Raw genomic sequence first — 18,595 nt, 5'->3', positions numbered from 1 at the left:
ACTGCCTAAATCTATCCATCCATCTTTTGTAACCGCCTATCCAGGGCAGGGTCTCGGGACAGCCGGAGCCTCGCCCAGCAGCAACGGGTACAAACCAGGAACAGTTCCTGCACCGGGCGCCGGCCCAGAGCGCATGCGCAGCCATCTATCGTATATATCCTATATTGTTGATTTTATTCTAAGAGCGACTGCTGGCAAAGACTCCTACAAGCTTACGCAATCCGAGGAGCGGCTGCCACCGCGTTCTTGGTGACCTTGCGCTATTGTTTGTACACAATGTACGCTGCACGCCACTTCACCCCAAGTAACACGGACTCGGAGCTGCGAAACACCGGCATCAACAGGTCGCTCGGAGGCGGCAGTCCGAGCACAGGCGACACAGGCTTGTCGCGTTAGCGCGTCTGCCTCGATCTCGAAGATAAAAAAAATAAGAGAGCGGGGACTCCGCTGCGCTACAGCAATAAACAAACCAGCCAATCGAATCGAACACGAGCGCTTTATTAGGAGCGGAGTCTGAAGTGGGCGGCGGAGCGACACGGCTGAAATGGAGCTTGCATTTCAGCACTGGACGCCGAAACGGGATACGGACAACCTGTGGCTTTTTGTTTTCTTTTTTTTTCTTTTAAATGGGGAGTCTTCTGTAAAGGAAGCAGTCGGAGATGGGAAGAGTGCGTGGGTGGAGGATTTCGAGGGGCGCTCGCTTCCTGCAGTGTGACACTTTCTGGCGTCCTTTGGCGACTGTCATCTCACCCCCTTGGCGGACCGCAAAGAACAACTGTCGCCTACAATTACCTAATCACTTTATAAGAGCTACAGATGTGCAACCCCTTTGGTGGAAACTGGCGTGGAAAAAGTCCCTGAATTTAGAGAACAGTAGAAAAAAATAAAATAAAAATAAAAGCCACACAACACTGTTGACGTTTTAGGTGTCATCAAGTTATACCGCGGCAGTAGGCATGCATAGGTAAGAAAAGTCAAATACCTTGGAAGCATTCACACAAGTCATTTAAAGAAAAACCGCACACCTTGGGTTCAAAGGCATTACACAGGAATCAAGTCAGATGTTACCGGCTAAAAAGGATATGGCCACTCGATGATCTTCTTCGCGTACTTCCTGACAACGTTATCTTCTCCAAAAATGAATAGCGATCTGTTGACAGTAAAACAGTTTTGCCTGACGGGGATCGGGTTGTAGAGAGCCATGGTCCGGGCCCTTTGGGCTTTCGATTGTTTAAAAGCCGCCGAAACTCCCCCGGAGGAGACGGGGCCACCCTGCCGATTCCGGCTGCGCTCCGATCCTCCATCTCCGGATCCGAGTCTCCCGGGCACCGCGTCTCCAAAGCGAGCCATTCTGCAGACGGGCGAGGAGAGACGATAGACAGGGAGAAAGAGAGAGGGAGAGAGAAAGGGGGAAAATCAAAATAACAAGAAAAGAGAGAGAGGAGGAAAAAAAATCCAAACGTGTTAGTAGTGGCTGCAGGAAAAGAGCAAGCAGAAAGGTGAGACAAAAATCTTCATTGATTTAGTCTGTCACAAGCCCCTCAAATGAGACGACAAGCAGCCGTGTCTAATATGAGTCATTATATCCCACAAGATCGAGCAGGGAGAGAGAAAGAAATCCGCCTTCGAGCTCGAGGCTTCGGATCACTCGTGCGAACTGTCTGAGGAGCCGCTAAGTGAGCGGAACAGATCCGAAAAAAAAGAAAAAGAAAAGGAGAGAAGTCACAACGTGATCCTGCGCCCGTGTCTACATCTGACCATCTCGCTGGGCTTTGAGCAGCACACTCCGGGTAGTCCTTGCGCTACTTGGCCATTTAGATCTCCTTTGTCAGATATTTACATGCCAAAACAAGAGAAATAATAAGTGATAAGAGGAAAAGGCGATACTCCATTCAGAGCAGGAAGCTTTCGCGGTTTGTTATCGCAGCCATGCAATCCAGAGCGAGTGTAATGCGCTCGCTTCGCCTGCGTGAGGTGCGCACCTCTGACGGCGCAGACCCAACCCCTCCGCAAGCCCTCCGCTCCGCCACTAAAACTTTTATTTGCATATGCCGCCCAACTCTAGGAGCCCCGCCAGCAATGAGCTGTGCTTGAACCACCGTCACCTGAATAATCGACTTCTCTCAACCGAATATCAGCAAATCTACACCACCGCTCCCCACCCCACCGATCAATATACCCGCTGTGGCTGTTTAACTCTCACTGCTCGGCTACTACAAGATCGAGGCCAAGGGGTCAAAAACTGGCAGTGCCCACTTCGTAGCATCCAGCCTCGTTATTGTTTACTGCTGGCCAACAGATTGGCACACTCCCTTCTTAGTTAGAATCCCCGCACGGGGGTGCCAAATGCTTTGCCCAATTTCAGTGCCCAACATTTACTGCACAGCGCTCAGCTTTACACTTGCCTGATGCCCTGGCGTCGTAGGGTGGAGGGTTTAGCCCCCGATAACTCGGAACCCGACTAATGATCCCCCCCTGATGTTATTCCCTCCCGTCCAGCGTTGTGTCAATACACGTCAACGGCGTGAGGTGCCCAGGTCTTGAGTCCGCCCCCACACGTACACTCTTAGCATTCCTGCCTCTCTAATGGCACTTTATAGTTCTTCACTAGGTGGTGTGGCTACTAGGAGAACTATTGCTTGATAAAGCAACATTTAATTCTGAAAAGGGTTCTTGATTTAATGTGGCTGGTTATTTGTGCTTAGATAAACGTCCTAATATGTGGAGAAAAAAACTCAATTTTTTCATGTATGGCAGATTAAGAAAGCCTGGACTTAGCCCGCGTTATTCTATGCAGCTGACGTCCTTTTAACAACGTGACCCAAATTTCACAAATCTGTCGCCATCTATTCCTGGTTATTCACTGTAAGGAGCCTCTTAGGGATCTAAATAAATAAAAGGTTCTTTCCAGAAGATTCATTTGGATGGTTCTGTTGGGAACCTCCCCAAAAAAACGGTTCCCCTATGTCATCGCTCTGAAGAACCGCTCTGGCACCTTCATTCTTAGGTGCCATCAACCACGAGTGCTCAAAAGCCATCTGACTGAGGACTTGTCGCGAATCACCGTTTCACCAAGAGTCGGGATTTTCACCATTTCACCGCAAGGGGGCACCACGCGTGCACTCCCAGTCACCGACATCCACAGTGGAAGTCGACAACCAAGGTATATGCAGCCGCTAATTCTTACCAGGAGTCCACAACGTAAATAACAGTGTAGCCAACTTATTCTTCCATGAATAAAAAAATCGCTCGACACGCAAACTGTGTTAATAGTCCCCAATGCCCAGGAGTCACCAAATCACCAAACTTTATTCCTCAACATTCACCAATCAGTAGCGCCACCACGCTATTTCACTCAGTGATCATTACGCTGGGACGTGAAAAGCCCGCACCATATCATTAGTTTGGATTTCCGAACACACAACTCACTGGAGCGCCATATCCGGGATGATTTAAATAGCCTGCCATTCTCAATAATACCACAAGGGAGCGCCACAGGTGGCATTTCATTCTCAACACTATCACCGAGTGCCATAACTGGCCTTTCATTTTCAACAACTGCACATAAGAGCACCACTGCTGGTACCTTTTCAACAGTTGTTCATTCTTCACATCACCACAAGAGGGCGCCATAACTGGCACGACAAAAATGGTCTTCATTTTTTTTAGAACTGCACAAGGGAGCTCCACAGCTGGCATCATTTCAATAGATTTTCATTCTCAGCACTACCACAAGGGAGCGCCAAAGTTGGCACGTCATAAATGCCAATTCATTCTCATCAACTGCACATGGGAGGGCCACAGCTGGCACCATTTCAATAGCCTTTCATTTTTATACAATGCCCTTAGTCTTTCATTCTCATGAACACCACACTGGAGCGCCACAGCTGGCACGACACGAAAGGCGTTAATTTCGCCCAAGACTGGCACCATATCAGTAGCCTTTCATTCTGGAGATCACCACATGGGAGCGCCACAGCTGACACGATATCACTAGCTTTTCGTTCCCAACATCAGCACATTTAAGTGCCACAGCTGGCACGACATAATCGGCCTTTCATTTTCAACAACTGCACATGGGAGCGCCACAGCTGGCACCATTTCAATAACCTTTTTCTTCTTAACATAACCACCACATGGGAGCGCCAAGGCTGGCTCGACGTAAATGGCCTTTCAAGTCTGAACACCGCCACACGGGAGCGCAGTAGCTCGCATACTGTGCCACCGCCTGTTCGCCTTGTTTTAACACAACATAAATAAAGCAGATTCGAGCTCCATATTTTAACTTTACGTTGCCCAGCAACCACCTCACGTGAACAGGAACAGCTCGAGACTCATTTTGCCCCTCGCTGCCTACCAAAGGCGCGCGTCGCGCACTCCACCGCAGGTCCCCGGCTCTACGATTGGGTTCTCCATATAACACACCTCAGCGGTTCGGACGACTGTGGCAGGTGGAGGTCCGTGGACTTGTAGCGCCATTTTATCATCGGAACCCCGTACCTTCTTGGCCATCAACTGAAAGGGCAAAAAGCGCACTTTGATTTAAATGAGTAAATATAGCGCTGGCAATCGGAAAGTTGCCGGTTCGAATCCCGTAAAACGCCAGAAGTGACTCTACTCCGTTGGGGCCTTGAGCAAGGCCCTTAAAACCTGCGATGGCTTCTTCGTGGGTATGGCGTTAATCTGCATCCAGCTAGGCATAGAGGGCCTCCAACTTAGAAAGAAAACTTGGGGTTTGGTGGCAAGATTGGCACTCCAGCCACCGTAAAAAAAAAAAAAAAAGAAAAACAAACGCACACTGTTCAGTGTGGTGCTGAGGTGTCTCCCGCTGCACTCGGGTCCCAATCCAGGGGGTTCATCGTTTGGTGGGTGCAGCAACGCGCTCTTAGCGCATGCGCCATAGATAGATAGATAGATAGATAGATAGATAGATAGATAGATAGATAGATAGATAGATAGATAGATAGATATGAAAGGCACTATATAATAGATAGATAGATAGATAGATAGATAGATAGATAGATAGATAGATAGATAGATAGATAGATAGATAGATAGATAGATAGATAGAGCGCATTTCATTGCACGTTTTTGGGGGCATACAATTGACAACCACTACTTATACAAGTAGGTAGGGTAGGTGAGTGCGTGTGTTGGTTTAGGAAGGTTTTGGTTCATTCATTCTCTCCCTTTGTGGATCTCCAACTACAAATATGCAAACCGTATCACAGACCTTCGCTTCCATATATATATATATATATGTCTGTGTGTGTGTGTGTAATCACTGAAATGGTGACATTCCAGACAACTGGTGATGGTGCATCATCTCGAGGTCTACCTCCGCTCCTAAAAATAAAGGCGCCACACTGCTTCTTCATCGCGATGTCGTTTATGGCTCCCTAAAAGGACCATCCACTATCCACAAGAAGGTTACAGAGACAACCTTTATTTATTTAGATCCGTAACAAGCCGCATAAATAACCACAAGTGACTGATAAGAAATCAAAACGTGGTTCCAGATTTTAAAAGGACGCTCGCTTCATACAATCCCACGGGCTCACTTGAGGTTTTCTTTGATCCGGTAGGTCGCCTAATAGACGTTAAAGACTTCCGTTTTATTCACCTACTCGGGAGCTTTAAAAAAATCCAACGGACCAGTTCCATTTTCAAAGAGTTGGAACGGCTTTTTGTCATGTAAAGGAACCACGCAGCCCAGTAAAACGCCATTAAAGAACCCGGATTTGTTTTTTTTTTAAGAGTGTGGACATGTCGTACCGCCTCTCAGAAAACTGACTGATGGATTGAAGATGCGGGTGATGTGACGGAAATGGCGCCGTGAATTCGCGCAGCTGCTCTGGTGTCCTGGGTCCGGAGTTTGACGTTGTGTGGAGCTTGAAGTTTTCCTCGTGCTTTTTTAACTTCGCCGGGATCTCCGGTTTCCCACCAGCACCTCAAAGACACGAGTGTTAAGGTTCATTGGCGCCCGTGTGGCCCACCAGTGAGTGGACCCGCCGATGTTTTGTTCAGGGCTGTTTCCTGTGTTGCACCGAATGCTGTCGGGATAGATCACAGACCTCGTGATGGATTTGTTGGAGGATATTAAAGATTATAATTAATATAATACAAGTCCTAATACTAATAATAGAAGCAAATTCAACTTTATTTCCAACCCCAACACACACACACACACAAATTCGTCGCTCCCACTTCTTCCTATCATCCACATGTTTTACAGCATAACTTTACGGGGTCTTTTTTTTTTTTTCGAAGGGTAGTTGCGAGATGCTCTTGTTGCCATGACGATATCACCCCGCATATACGGTCACGGGGTTTCCATATACATTCGCAGTGTGTACGGATCGGGAGACAACTTAACTTCCAGAACGTGACTACATGACAGGGACTGCGCGAAAAGGAACGGGTTGCTCCCTCGTTATGAAAGCGGCAATTAAAGTCCTTTGTCTTCTCTTTCCCGGCTCGTTGAAGCAGAAGATTCTCCGGGACGACTTCGTGTCACTTCAGCGGACGCGTTGTAGGGCAGAGCCTTTTCTGCATTGTCGGTTTCGATTGATTAAACGGCTGAGACTGGGGGTGTGATTACCATTCATTGTTGAGTTCGTCGTTTTTAATCGTTACTGGAAAGTGACCGTGACGACCCCGATCATTCCGCGTCTCGCCCGCTTTGTCTTATAAGCCCAAAGCCAGCGATTTACAATCATTAATCCTCATTTTAACTTGATTGAATTAGGAACTGAACCATCTTGGGGGTTGGGGGGATTGACGACTTCGCAGCAGTTTGAAACCCCGCGCCAGTCCACCGGACACTTCGGCGATGGATGAAGGGACGGACGGGGCCTCCAGCACATCGCAGGGTCCACTCATGGGCCGCGCGGGTGCCAATGAAGCCGGATACCCGTGTCTTTGGGATGTAGGAAAAAAAAAGCGGTGAACTTCAGAGAATCCACGCAGATAAAGCCCCGAACTCAGTAGAGGAGTCACGGCGCCATCATCCTCATCATCATTATAGGTGCGGCATGACACTGAGCTACACTCTTAAAAATAAAGGCGCCAGAGTTTTCCTTCCTAGGAGAACCATTATTGCTCTCCAAAAGAACCACCTGCATGATGGTTCCAGAAAGACTTTTTAATTATTTATATCCATAATGTTCTCCGTAGATAACCACGATGGTATCAGATTTGTGCAACACCAATGGCTCATTAAAAGGACACTTGCTGACGTGTGATTAACGGTTTTTAGTAATGGACTGGCCACAAGAAAGACAATGGCACAATCGTAGTCAATTTGGTGGGGTCAGGGAGGTCAGCATGATTTTTGAAGCAGTAACCCTTCGCAACCCACCATGACCCACCACCACAATAGCTACTCACAACACACCAGCGGCAGCCAGAATCCCAGTGGTTGAGAACCACTGATCTAACATACATGGATGGCTAATGATGTTATTGGGGGGGATCAAATAGGTGCTAAATCTTGCTGACTCTCCAGATAGAGCTTATGTACCCCTCGAAAGTCTCAATAAAGTGCACAGAAAAAGCCATGCACACTGTAACCTAACTGGCACTGATGGGGAGAACATCCCACCTCAGGGCTGACCACTCGGTGTCACATATTACGCTCTCCTTAATCAAAATACTGGTACCTGCATTGAGACCATTAGAACATTTGTGACAAGAACTGGCCATTCAGCCCCACAAGCTCATCTATCCTATCCCATTCACCTCGACTGGGACCTCAAGTCACGATCTGAAGGCCCCCAAGGTCCTGTTGTCCACCACACGACTTGGTCATTTATTCCGAGGGGCTGCCGAAAAATTTTCTAACGTGTGTCTGAAACCTGACCGCTGGTCCTCCACCGTGTCCCTGTCCTTATGTTAAAGCAACTCCCAGGGTCCATTTTACAAAGTTCTTTCATAATTTTAAACATTTCCATCAGGCCCCCTCTTCATCTCAAAGATGCTTAAATGGAAAAAATTCAAGTCCTCCCATCATCCTTCACAGCTCAGAACATTTAGTTGTCCTTCTCTGGACTCTCTCTAAAGCTGCTGCGTCTTTTTATTTGTAATATGAAGACCAAACCTGACCACAGTGGTCCAAGTGAAGCCTCACTGAAGCATAACCTGCCTTGACTTGTACGCCATGCATCAGGGCGCTATATAAGCCGACATCCTGTTATCTGTCTGGATCTGGACAATGAGGAGTCCACAATGACTCCCAGGTCCTTCTTTTAAGCTGAACTTTCAGCTTTTAGAGCTCCCCCTGTGTATTCAGATCAAGCGTTTTGAGCTTGGGAAAGTGCTATCTAAAAAAATGTAATAATAATTATAATATTGATGTCACTTCCTATGTGTAATACTTCATATTTATTTAATTTAAATTTTATCTGCCACAAATCCTCCCAAGTTTGTATGATCTCCAAGTCTCTGTGCTTGGTATCATCGGCAAGTGTAACCAGCTTGTTGATTATATTTATGTCAGATCAGTTATGTTTGTTAAAAATCAGGAGTGCTCTCCACTCGACTTTCTCGTAAACTCAGATATGGGGATGGATATTTGAGGAGTAAACTGAAAGACAATGGTTATATTTTAATATTATGTACATTAAAGAACTATCAACAGCGAATCAAATCAAATTAATAATATGTTGAACAGTTATTATAAAATTAAAGTTAAATCGGACTCTGCAGTTGCATGAATATAAAGTGGTAAAGTACCACTTCCAGCTTCACAGAAATAGCCCAAAAGTTGATAGGAATCTACGTTTTGTACCTGATACTTGTATACAGAATTTGGTTGATCTAAGTGAAAGCGTCCTCAAATTATCGTGTTTACACACACACACACACACACACAATTCCAAAAATGGTATCTTCGGACTCAGGGAGGTCTAAAACGTTGAGATTCATCAAAATCTCGAAATGGAATTTTTGGAGGACTACAATACTTTCCCTCTACTTTGTATACGAGAAAGTTAAAAGATCATTGGCCCCAGTGCTGACCCCTGCTGGACGCCACCTTTAACATCTCCTAATTCTGAAAAAGTTCCTCTTCGTCCTTCCTCTGTACTTCCTGTGTTTGAACCGATGTTAGCACAGACGGCCCCCTGATCTCCCACTTCTTTAGTAGACTGACTACAGTAATGTCTCTCAACCTTACTGGTGTTGTGACCCACCTTCTTATTCATTAGTGTCTTCATGACTCACGAAAGGGAAGGAATTCTTACCCCCCACCAGAAAATAAATTGCGATCTAGCTCAATCATCGGGGGGGGGGGTTAATGGTTGGGTGAGCTTTTCCCACCTAGCACTGTCATCAGAGTGGTTGGGGGGATTGAGCACGTTGGGTGGGGGTGTCATTGGTAAATCTGTAGCTCAATTGTTAGTGTGGGAGGGGGGACTGAGTATGATTGTCAGAGTGGGGGGTGTCATTGGTAAATCTGTAGCTCAATTGTTAGTGTGGGAGGGGGGACTGAGTATGATTGTCAGAGTGGGGGGTGTCATTGGTAAATCTGTAGCTCAAATGTCATAGTAGGAGGGGGGATTGAGCCCGATCATGGGGGTGGTGATGTTGGTATATCTACAGCTCAATTGTCGGGGGGGGGGGGGGGGGGAGTACAATCATTAGAGCAGCAAGTTACTTTGAGAGCCACTCGTGACCCACTAATAATATGAACAGCAGCAACTGGAGACCCACCAGCGACAGCCCACGACCCACCCACTGGCTGAGAAACATGGGACCAGAGTCCTGCTAAAATGCAGCAGAGCCAGGATGGAGTGTTAAATCGAGCGCAGGCCGAATGGAGCGCCACAGTACAGAAGTACTCAATGCTGAAATGGCTTATGACAAGGATGGAGTAGTGAAACAAGAGGATAACCAGCAGGGGAACATTAAGTGAAGTACGTGAAGATGGAGTAGGGGCAGGATGGAGTATTAAATAAAGTACTGCCAGATACAACCTGAGTCAAGCAGTGATTGGAGTGACGCCACATATTCGAGGTTCAGGATGGAGCACTGAGGAAGGCAGAGTTGGGCCAAACGACCTTACGGAATTCTGTCCAAGTTAAGGAGCAGCCAGCGTGCAGAGTGAACTGATGACTGATGGGACAGGCCAAAACCAGGAGGGAGCACTCAACGCAGTACTGCTGGGATAGAGCAGAGCTGGCACGTAGCTGGCAGACCATAGGACATTAGGGACTTTGAAAACTAGACTTGATGTCATTTTAGATGAACGATGTGGACAGAACTGACAAGCTTTGATGGGCCTAATGGCCTGTCCTCATCCGGATTGTGCTAAAGGAGCACCATGTGGATTTAGAGCTGAATGAGGGAATGGACGGAATAACAAATTAAGTAATTCTTGAGATAAGTGTAGGACCAAGATGGAGGATTGCACAGAGTACTGCTGGGTACGACTGGCATTGAGTAGTGAATGGGATGATGCTGGATGGAGTCGGATCAGCACGGAGTATTTTATTTTTATTTCTCCTTAGACAATTTCTTGCATTAGGAATGTGTTCGTTTTTGCGTACCCCTTGGGGTCAGACATTGTACAGCACCCCTGGAGCAATGGCAGGTTAAGGGCCATACTCAAAGGAGCAGCAGAGTAGGGTCCCTTTTGGCAGCAATGGGGATTCGAACCGGCAACCTTCCAGATACCAGTGCAGATCACAGAGCTCAGAGTACTGCCGAGTATGACGAGGGTCGAGCGATACTTGGAGTGACGATGGATGGACAAAGACCAGAATGGAGAGTAAACCGTCAGGACAGAGCAGAGACTGAGCCTGCAGTACTGAACGACGCACCACGAGAATGTAGAATGGCTCAGATGGGACGCCACCATCGTAGTGCACTGCAATGGTGGTCTTCCCGGACCATGAGGCCTCAGGATGGAGTATTCAATATTAAGAACTGCAGTTAAATATTATGGTGGAGCACTAAATTGCATGTGGAATAAAGGGGCACCAAGATACAACACACCCTGGAGAAGAATTTCACCGGAATGGGATACAACTAGAAGAACACACCAGCAGGACACGACTCCTTCAGAAAGGAATGAAGCCCCCGTAAGGACAGAGCACCTGGATGGTGAAGCATACAATATGGAGTGGCAGGAACAGACCCTCAGCCTGGCACAGAGCTCTTAATGGGAGCACTGGCAGCAGGTGGTGGTCGCTCTCATATTGGGGGCATATGGGACATCAGAGTGGAGGGTGGGGTGGGGTAATCAGTGACCCCAAAAACTTGGGAGCCCCAGACCACCTAACCATCCAAAGCGTTTTTGGCTCTCGGGTCTCCTGTTTTCCCTCAGCCTCCGCGGCTGCTTGTATTTGCCAACTTCACGCCGTCTCGGCGTTTCTGTTTGTTTTATCCATTTAATGAACGTAATGTTTTATCTTATGGGGAGAAAGCACATCTGCTCACATTTCACACGCCTGTTTGTCATTTTTGTCCGTGTTCCATTTCAAGTGAAAAATGGCTCTTAGTTAAATTTAAATCGCAAAATTGAGCAAAGTTTGAAAACACGGCTGACGGGCAATTTACAGCTGAGCAGCGGGATTTCAAGGCAGAATGGAGCAGCTGAGCCCTTCAGCTCCTCCTTGGCTGCTCGCCTGCTCTCAAGGGTGAGGGGGAGTCGGCAGGGGGGCACATCTCATGCCAGTTTCTCTGTGACGCAGCTGTCAGCTCGCGACTCAAATGCAAGTTCTTTTTTTTTTCCCAGGGAGGGATTCTTCACCTCTCATTCCATCCAGGGTTGCTTCCTGCCTTGCACCCGGGTGGTTTGGAGTTGGCCGCGGCATCCCGAATGCAAGTTTTGGATTAAGCGGGCTCGGCAAGTGGATGGGGTCACACATGCGCGTCAGAGGACCTCCTCGCAGACTCAGTCCAGGTATGTAGTATGTAGCAGGGGGAGGGGTTTCCGTCTAGTGACGGCGTTAAGCCCCGCCCCTTCCAGTCCCGCCTCCATAAAACCCTCCAGAAGGAGGCGTCACATTTTTGGCCGAAGCAACCCGTGAGACGGAGCTCTGCTAAAGCCAGACGGAACCTTCCCTCAGTCCTCTTTTTGAGAGGGCTGCCCACCAACGAGCACCACACACAGTTCTTTCTTCTTGGGACGACCTCAGAATTTCTGGCTGCAGTCCCGAGCGGTCATTACCACATGCTGCCAGTTATACGGGAAGGCTCTACCCCCCCCCACCCACCCCTCCACCTCCGTGCCAGTCAGGCCCAGTCTTAGGTATTATGGGGCCCTAGGCGAAAGGGGGGTCCAGGGGCCCCCTGAGGGGGGCAGAGCCCCCCTGGAAGCTCTGTGAAATGCGTGAAAATTAGACCAAGGAGTTGATCTGGGGCCCCCCGGATGCCGGGGCCCTAGGCGGTCGCCTACTTCGCGTATGCCTAAGACCGGGCCTGATTGGGACAAATAATAATGTAGTATATTTAAGTATATATGACAATTGCTCACTTGGACAATTTGTTTTGGGGGCCCCCAAGAAGGCGGGGGCCCTAAGCTATAGCTTGTGTAGCTTATACGTAAATCCTGCACTGAAGCCAGTACAGCTTGGGTCTGTGTGTGGCCCCCTCTCACGGCACTAAACCCATAAAAGCATTAAAAAAAACAAACCCCTCAATAAACCAAAGCCTAAGCCCCCCCTTCCAAAATACAGGTTTAAGAACTTGAAAATGACAGTAAAAAAAAAAAAAATCCGTCAGAAATAAAGAGTTCAAAGTTCAAAACTCTGAACGGGTCTCTTTGGGCTTGAGTGGGTGGGTTTGTATAAACAGTCAAGCACCACCAATCCCCCCCCCCCCCAGCTGTTCTTTCTTTCAACTGCCATTGGCTCATCCCACCGCTGCCACCATTTGTGATGGTCCGGGTCAGATCCACGCTCCCTGGTTGCTTCCGGGATCTGATAATTAATTTATTTAAAAAAGAAAAGTCGGCACTTTGTCACACAGAAAATAACACGGTGGGCAAATTTTCAGGTTTTTGACTGAGCTGAGCAGCGCGGTCTAACGTAACGGGAAGGTTAATGGGAATTCCTTCGCCTCCCGTGCTTACATTAGCTAGTCTGACTGGAGAGGCAATGGGGGTCGTTAGCCGAGATGACTGGTCAGAGTTAGGGGGTCATTGCATTGGGGTTCATTCCCTCTCCTCTGTCCTTCTGTCTTAACTAAGCTGACTGGACTTTCTGGACAGGCGATTTGGTGTCATTTTGTCTTAGTGGAGGTGACTGCCCTTACGGAGGGCCATGAGGGGGTAAATTTTTTCCTGTTTTGGTCTTAACTGAGCAGACTGTTTTGATGGAGAAGGTAATGGCAGGCAGAGCCGCGTTAGACGGCTAGTATATATATATATATATATAAAATCCGACGTCTGTCTGTCTGTCTGTCCGCTTTTCATGAGAGAACTACTTAACGGATTTAGATCGGTTTTTTTCTATAATTTTCTTGAACTTTCCGGTTGATTTTGCGACTTCTCTCATCGCGCTAAGTATCAGAGTTCACTAGCGGTACCGAGAGAGATGGGGTGGGCCGAGGGGAGGGGGAGGTGGGGTCCTCCTCACTCACTTCCACGCCAGCCTCCGTTCAAGTCACTCTACCTCTCGCCACGTGTTGGAGCGCACCTCGCCTCTGCTTAGCTAGCGAGACCTGTATTGTTCAGCAGACATTACCATCTACAGATTGTTAAAGAGTAACGTTTGATGTTTTTGAGAGGGAGATCAGAGCTACGTGTGTTTTAGAGGGCAGAGATATCACGGCCACCTGCTCTTCTCCCCACGTGGGGGGCGCTCTCCCATCAGAGCTGAACACGATCAGATACAGTGCCAACGTTTGATGATGGAGCGCACCCCCACCTTCAGCTTGCCCAGAAATACTTTACCAATTTTTGATATTTTTGGAAAAGAGACTACAGCTACATTCTCACCCCTGATGGCAAAATCAAAAATATTGTTTATCAAGAGGCCCTCGGAAACAAAAGCTATCAACATAAATTCTTCTCAATACAAATTATTAATTTTTTTAAAATTTTTGTATCGATTTTTAAAGTTTGTCCTGTTCCACTACGACACGGGTGGAGCCACAGAGGACAGTTAGTCACTTATAAATATTAAAAATAGCAGCTGCCTCAGCACTGACCCCTGCTGGACACCACACTTAACATCACCAATTTCAGATAGGGGTCCTCTCACCATAATTGATTCTCAATGATCTGCCAGTCCACATAAATTGGTATCATCCACAACCTTCACCAGCTTGTTCTTTATATTGATATCTAAATCATTTATATAATAGTAAAAATAGTGTGTGTCCTGCGGTGGGTTGGCACCCTGCCCGGGATTGGTTCCTGCCTTGTGCCCTGTGTTGGCTGGGATTGGCTCCAGCAGACCCCCCCGTGACCCTGTGTTCGGATTCAGCGGGTTGGACAATGGATGGATGGATAAAAATAGCAATGGCCTCAACACTGCCCCCTGCTGGACACCACACTTAACATCACTAATTTCAGATAGGGGTCCTCTCACCATAATTGATTCTCGATTATCTGCCAATTCACCCAGCCTGGTATCGTCCACAAACTTCACCAGCTTGTTCTTTATATTCCTATCTAAATCATTTATAAATATTAAAAATAGCAGCGGCCTCAGCACTGACCCCTGCTGGACACCACACTCCACATCACCAGTTTCAGATAGGGGTCCTCTCACCATAATTGATTCTCGATTATCTGCCAATTCACCCAGCCTGGTATTGTCCACAACCTTCACCAGCTTGTTCTTTATATTCATATCTAAATCATTTATATAATAGTAAAAATAGCAATGGCCTCAACACTGCCCCCTGCTGGACACCACACTTAACATCACTAATTTCAGATAGGGGTCCTCTCACCATAATTGATTCTCGATTATCTGCCAATTCACCCAGCCTGGTATCGTCCACAAACTTCACCAGCTTGTTCTTTATATTCCTATCTAAATCATTTATAAATATTAAAAATAGCAGCGGCCTCAGCACTGACCCCTGCTGGACACCACACTCCACATCACCAGTTTCAGATAGGGGTCCTCTCACCATAATTGATTCTCGATTATCTGCCAATTCACCCAGCCTGGTATTGTCCACAACCTTCACCAGCTTGTTCTTTATATTCATATCTAAATCATTTATAAATATTAAAAATAGCAGCAGCCTCAGCACTGCTCCCTGCTGGACAAGACACTTAACATCACTAATTTCAGATAGGGGTCCTCTCACCATAATTGATTCTCAATGATCTGCCAGTCCATCTAAATTGGTATCATCCACAAACTTCACCAGCTTGTTCTTTATATTCATATATTCATTATGGCAGAATAATAGAAAGTGGCCATGATAACCCAAGGGTTTTGTTCTCTGTAGTTAATAAACTACTCGAACCCGCATCTGGTCCAACTACCTCTTCTACTGAAGTCTGTGAGGAATTCCTCCACTTTTTCCGTAACAAAATTAAAGATCTAAATAATTCAACTAACATAAACACATCATCTGTTTATATCTCTCCCTGTTTTCCCACTCCATCCAGCTCCTTCTCTAAGTTCTCACCAGTCACCTCTGCGTTTGTTAATAACCTGCTTTGTAAGATGAGGCCGACTACTTGTGTACTGGACCCCATCCCCACCACACTACTTAAATCCTGCCTTCGTGCCATAATCCCGACTGTTACAACAATAATAAAATCATCCCTTGACACTGGCTCCGTGCCACTCACTTTTAAAATTGCTTCTGTAACCCCAATGTTAAAAAAGTCTGGTCTTGATGCTGACAATCTTAACAATTTCCGGCCTATTTCCCACTTACCTTTCCTGTCAAAAGTTCTTGAGCGTGTTGTAGCTTCCCAACTCACCAATTACCTAACCTCTAATAATTTGATGGAACCCTTTCAGTCTGGATTCAGGGCGCGGCACAGCTGTGAAACTGCTCTGCTACGGGTAACCAATGATTTGCTTATGGCAGCAGACTCTGGACAAACTAGCATATTAATTCTGTTAGACCTCAGTGCAGCATTTGACACTGTCAGACATGACATCCTACTGTCCAGAATGGAGAACATGCTGGGTATCTCTGGCACTGCCCTCCAGTGGTTCAAGTCCTATCTGAGTGATAGGCAAGAGTTTGTTAGTCTTGGCAACAGTAGATCCAGCTCAGCGCCAGTCACACAAGGAGTCCCTCAGGGTTCTGTCCTTGGTCCTCTGCTTTTCTGTATTTATATGCTTCCCCTTGGCCATATTATCTGTAGTTATGGATTGGGTTATCATTTTTATGCAGATGATACCCAGCTCTACTTCAATGTTAAAAGTGGAACTTCATCAGAGCTTTCTCAGCTCACAACCTGCCTTAGTGAAATTAAAACCTGGATGGAGCAGAACTCTTTAAAATTAAATTGCAATAAAACTGAACTCCTGCAAATTGGGACTAAAATGCAACTTAATAAAATGAGCTCCTTCCCAGTCCATCTTGGCAGTGATCTCATCAGACCTGCCTCTACTGTAAAAAATCTTGGTGTCATTTTTGATTCCTCCCTCACTTATTCCACCCACATAAATCACATTAAGAAACTTTCTTACTTTCACCTCCGTAACATATCCCGTGTTCGCTCCTTCCTCTCCTTTTCTAACGCTGAGAAACTTGTCCATGCTTTTATCACATCCCGCATCGATTATTGTAATTCCCTACTGGCAGGTGCCCCTTCTAATCTTATATCACAGCTCCAGCTTATTCAAAACTCAGCTGCAAGAGTCCTTACTCGAACCAGCAGCAGCGAGCACATCACACCCATCCTGCTCCGCCTTCACTGGCTCCCTGTGTCCTACAGGATCGAATATAAAATCCTACTAATAACCTACAAAGCTTTAAATAACCTCGCACCAAACTACATCAGTGACCTCCTCCATCACTATGTGCCTGCCCGCCCACTAAGGTCCTCTGATTCTGGTAATCTTGTTGTGCCCCTCACTAATCTACACTCCATGGGTGACAGGGCCTTCAGCTGTATAGCGCCCAGACTCTGGAATGACCTACCAAAATTAATCAGGTCAGCTGACTCCATGAATTCCTTTAAAAAACACCTCAAAACTCATCTGTTCAGGAAGGCTTTTAGCTCTACTTGACTTTATTACCTTTCTCTCAGTTTACTTCTCTGTCAAGATGCCAATGTAACCTGTATGTGTGTGTGCGAGACCATCAATTATGTTGTCTTTTTTTTTTCAGAATTTACTGTCTTAATCTTCTTTATTTATTTATCTGGTTTGTACAATGCTATATACTGTATATTCTGCCGTTCTTTATTATATTCTGTAAGTGCCTTGAGCATGGGAAAGGCGCTATATAAATAAAATGTATTATTATTATTATTATTATTATATCTAAATCATTTATATAATAGTAAAAATAGCAATGGCCTCAGCACTGCCCCCTGCTGGACACCACTTCTAACATCGGCCAGTTCTCATGAGGTTCACCCTCTGCTTCCTGGTTTTTATATTTAATTCCTGTTTCCTGTTTTTAGAATTAATAATTGGGAAGTCTTCTCTGTAATTTAAAATGGGACAGCCTGGTAAAAAAGAAAGCAGGAGCTCTCGTGAAGACCTTGAGCACCGGGGCCGTGTGTATCCACACAAAAGGCTTTCTTTCCAGTAAAAACAAACAAAGCCATGAATGCCATCTGTCGATGCTGCCCCATTATGTTGCGCAGCCGACGTGCGGGATCTAACAATTGAACTCGCCAGGGAGCTGGGGATGGCTTAGCACCTGCGATGCGTGCCTCATAAACGGACCCTCTGTGGGCCTCACCTGTGAATGTTCTGACGGTTTGCCCCCAGCCCCCTGTCACATGACTTGGGCATCACAGAGGGCAGCTATGGGGTATTCTGTTGGGTTGGTGATATGAGTGGGCCTTCCCTCCTGTTGGGGGGGCTGCCTAAAGAATGAGACGGGGCACTTCGGCTGCCTTCATAGTGGTCGGAATCGGTGGGGTCCCCCCTGTGCTTAACCCAGATTCTTATTGACTGCACGTGTCACGGTGTGCACCCCAAAAGAGGCTGCTGTAAAGCGCAGCTCCACGGTGTTGTGTTTCTTCATCCCCCAGTCTGGGAGCTCCTTGGTTTAACCCGAATCAAGAGGGATGTTTCTCTCCAGTTTCTGATGAGGTTGAGCTGCACAGATGTTTCATTTTCATGGTCCACCCCAGCACTCCGGGACCCTCATTCAGATTAAGTCAATTTGATATTCGGCGGATGAATGTTCTCCAAGTTATTGGGTGGAATAGGGAGGTATAACCAATGAGCTGTGTTCACTACTGGCTTGACTGGCCACTTGTACTGGGTTGTACCCCAACCCCCCCCCACTGTCACAGATTTGTCACCGCAAGGAGAGTTTCTGACAAATAAACCTATATGGTCTAATGCTAATGAGATGATAAATAAAATGATCAAGTGGGCCAGCAGCAGGATGCCATTGTCACACTCACCTCCCAGTTTCCACAGCCTTACCATGTGTTGCTATTGACTTTGGTTGCCATAGCGACACTGAATCCCACCATCGC

At 46.8% G+C, this 18,595-nt stretch overlaps 1 protein-coding gene across 1 annotated transcript in view; it reads right to left on the bottom strand.

Annotated features, from left to right (window-relative positions):
* Nucleotides 1-442: 442 nt before the first annotated feature.
* Nucleotides 443-18,595, bottom strand: part of LOC114658484 (uncharacterized) — a 67,781-nt gene continuing 49,628 nt past the window's right edge. The window contains exon 2 of the mRNA XM_028810560.2: nt 443-1,351. Coding sequence (XP_028666393.1) covers nt 1,072-1,351 — 280 coding nt within the window. The 3' untranslated portion in view covers nt 443-1,071. The remainder of the gene's footprint in view (nt 1,352-18,595) is intronic.

Source organism: Erpetoichthys calabaricus, chromosome 10 (genome assembly GCF_900747795.2).
Source record: "Erpetoichthys calabaricus chromosome 10, fErpCal1.3, whole genome shotgun sequence".
NCBI classification, from domain to species: Eukaryota; Metazoa; Chordata; class Cladistia; order Polypteriformes; family Polypteridae; genus Erpetoichthys; species Erpetoichthys calabaricus.
This window is presented reverse-complemented; position numbering and strand designations above follow the sequence as displayed.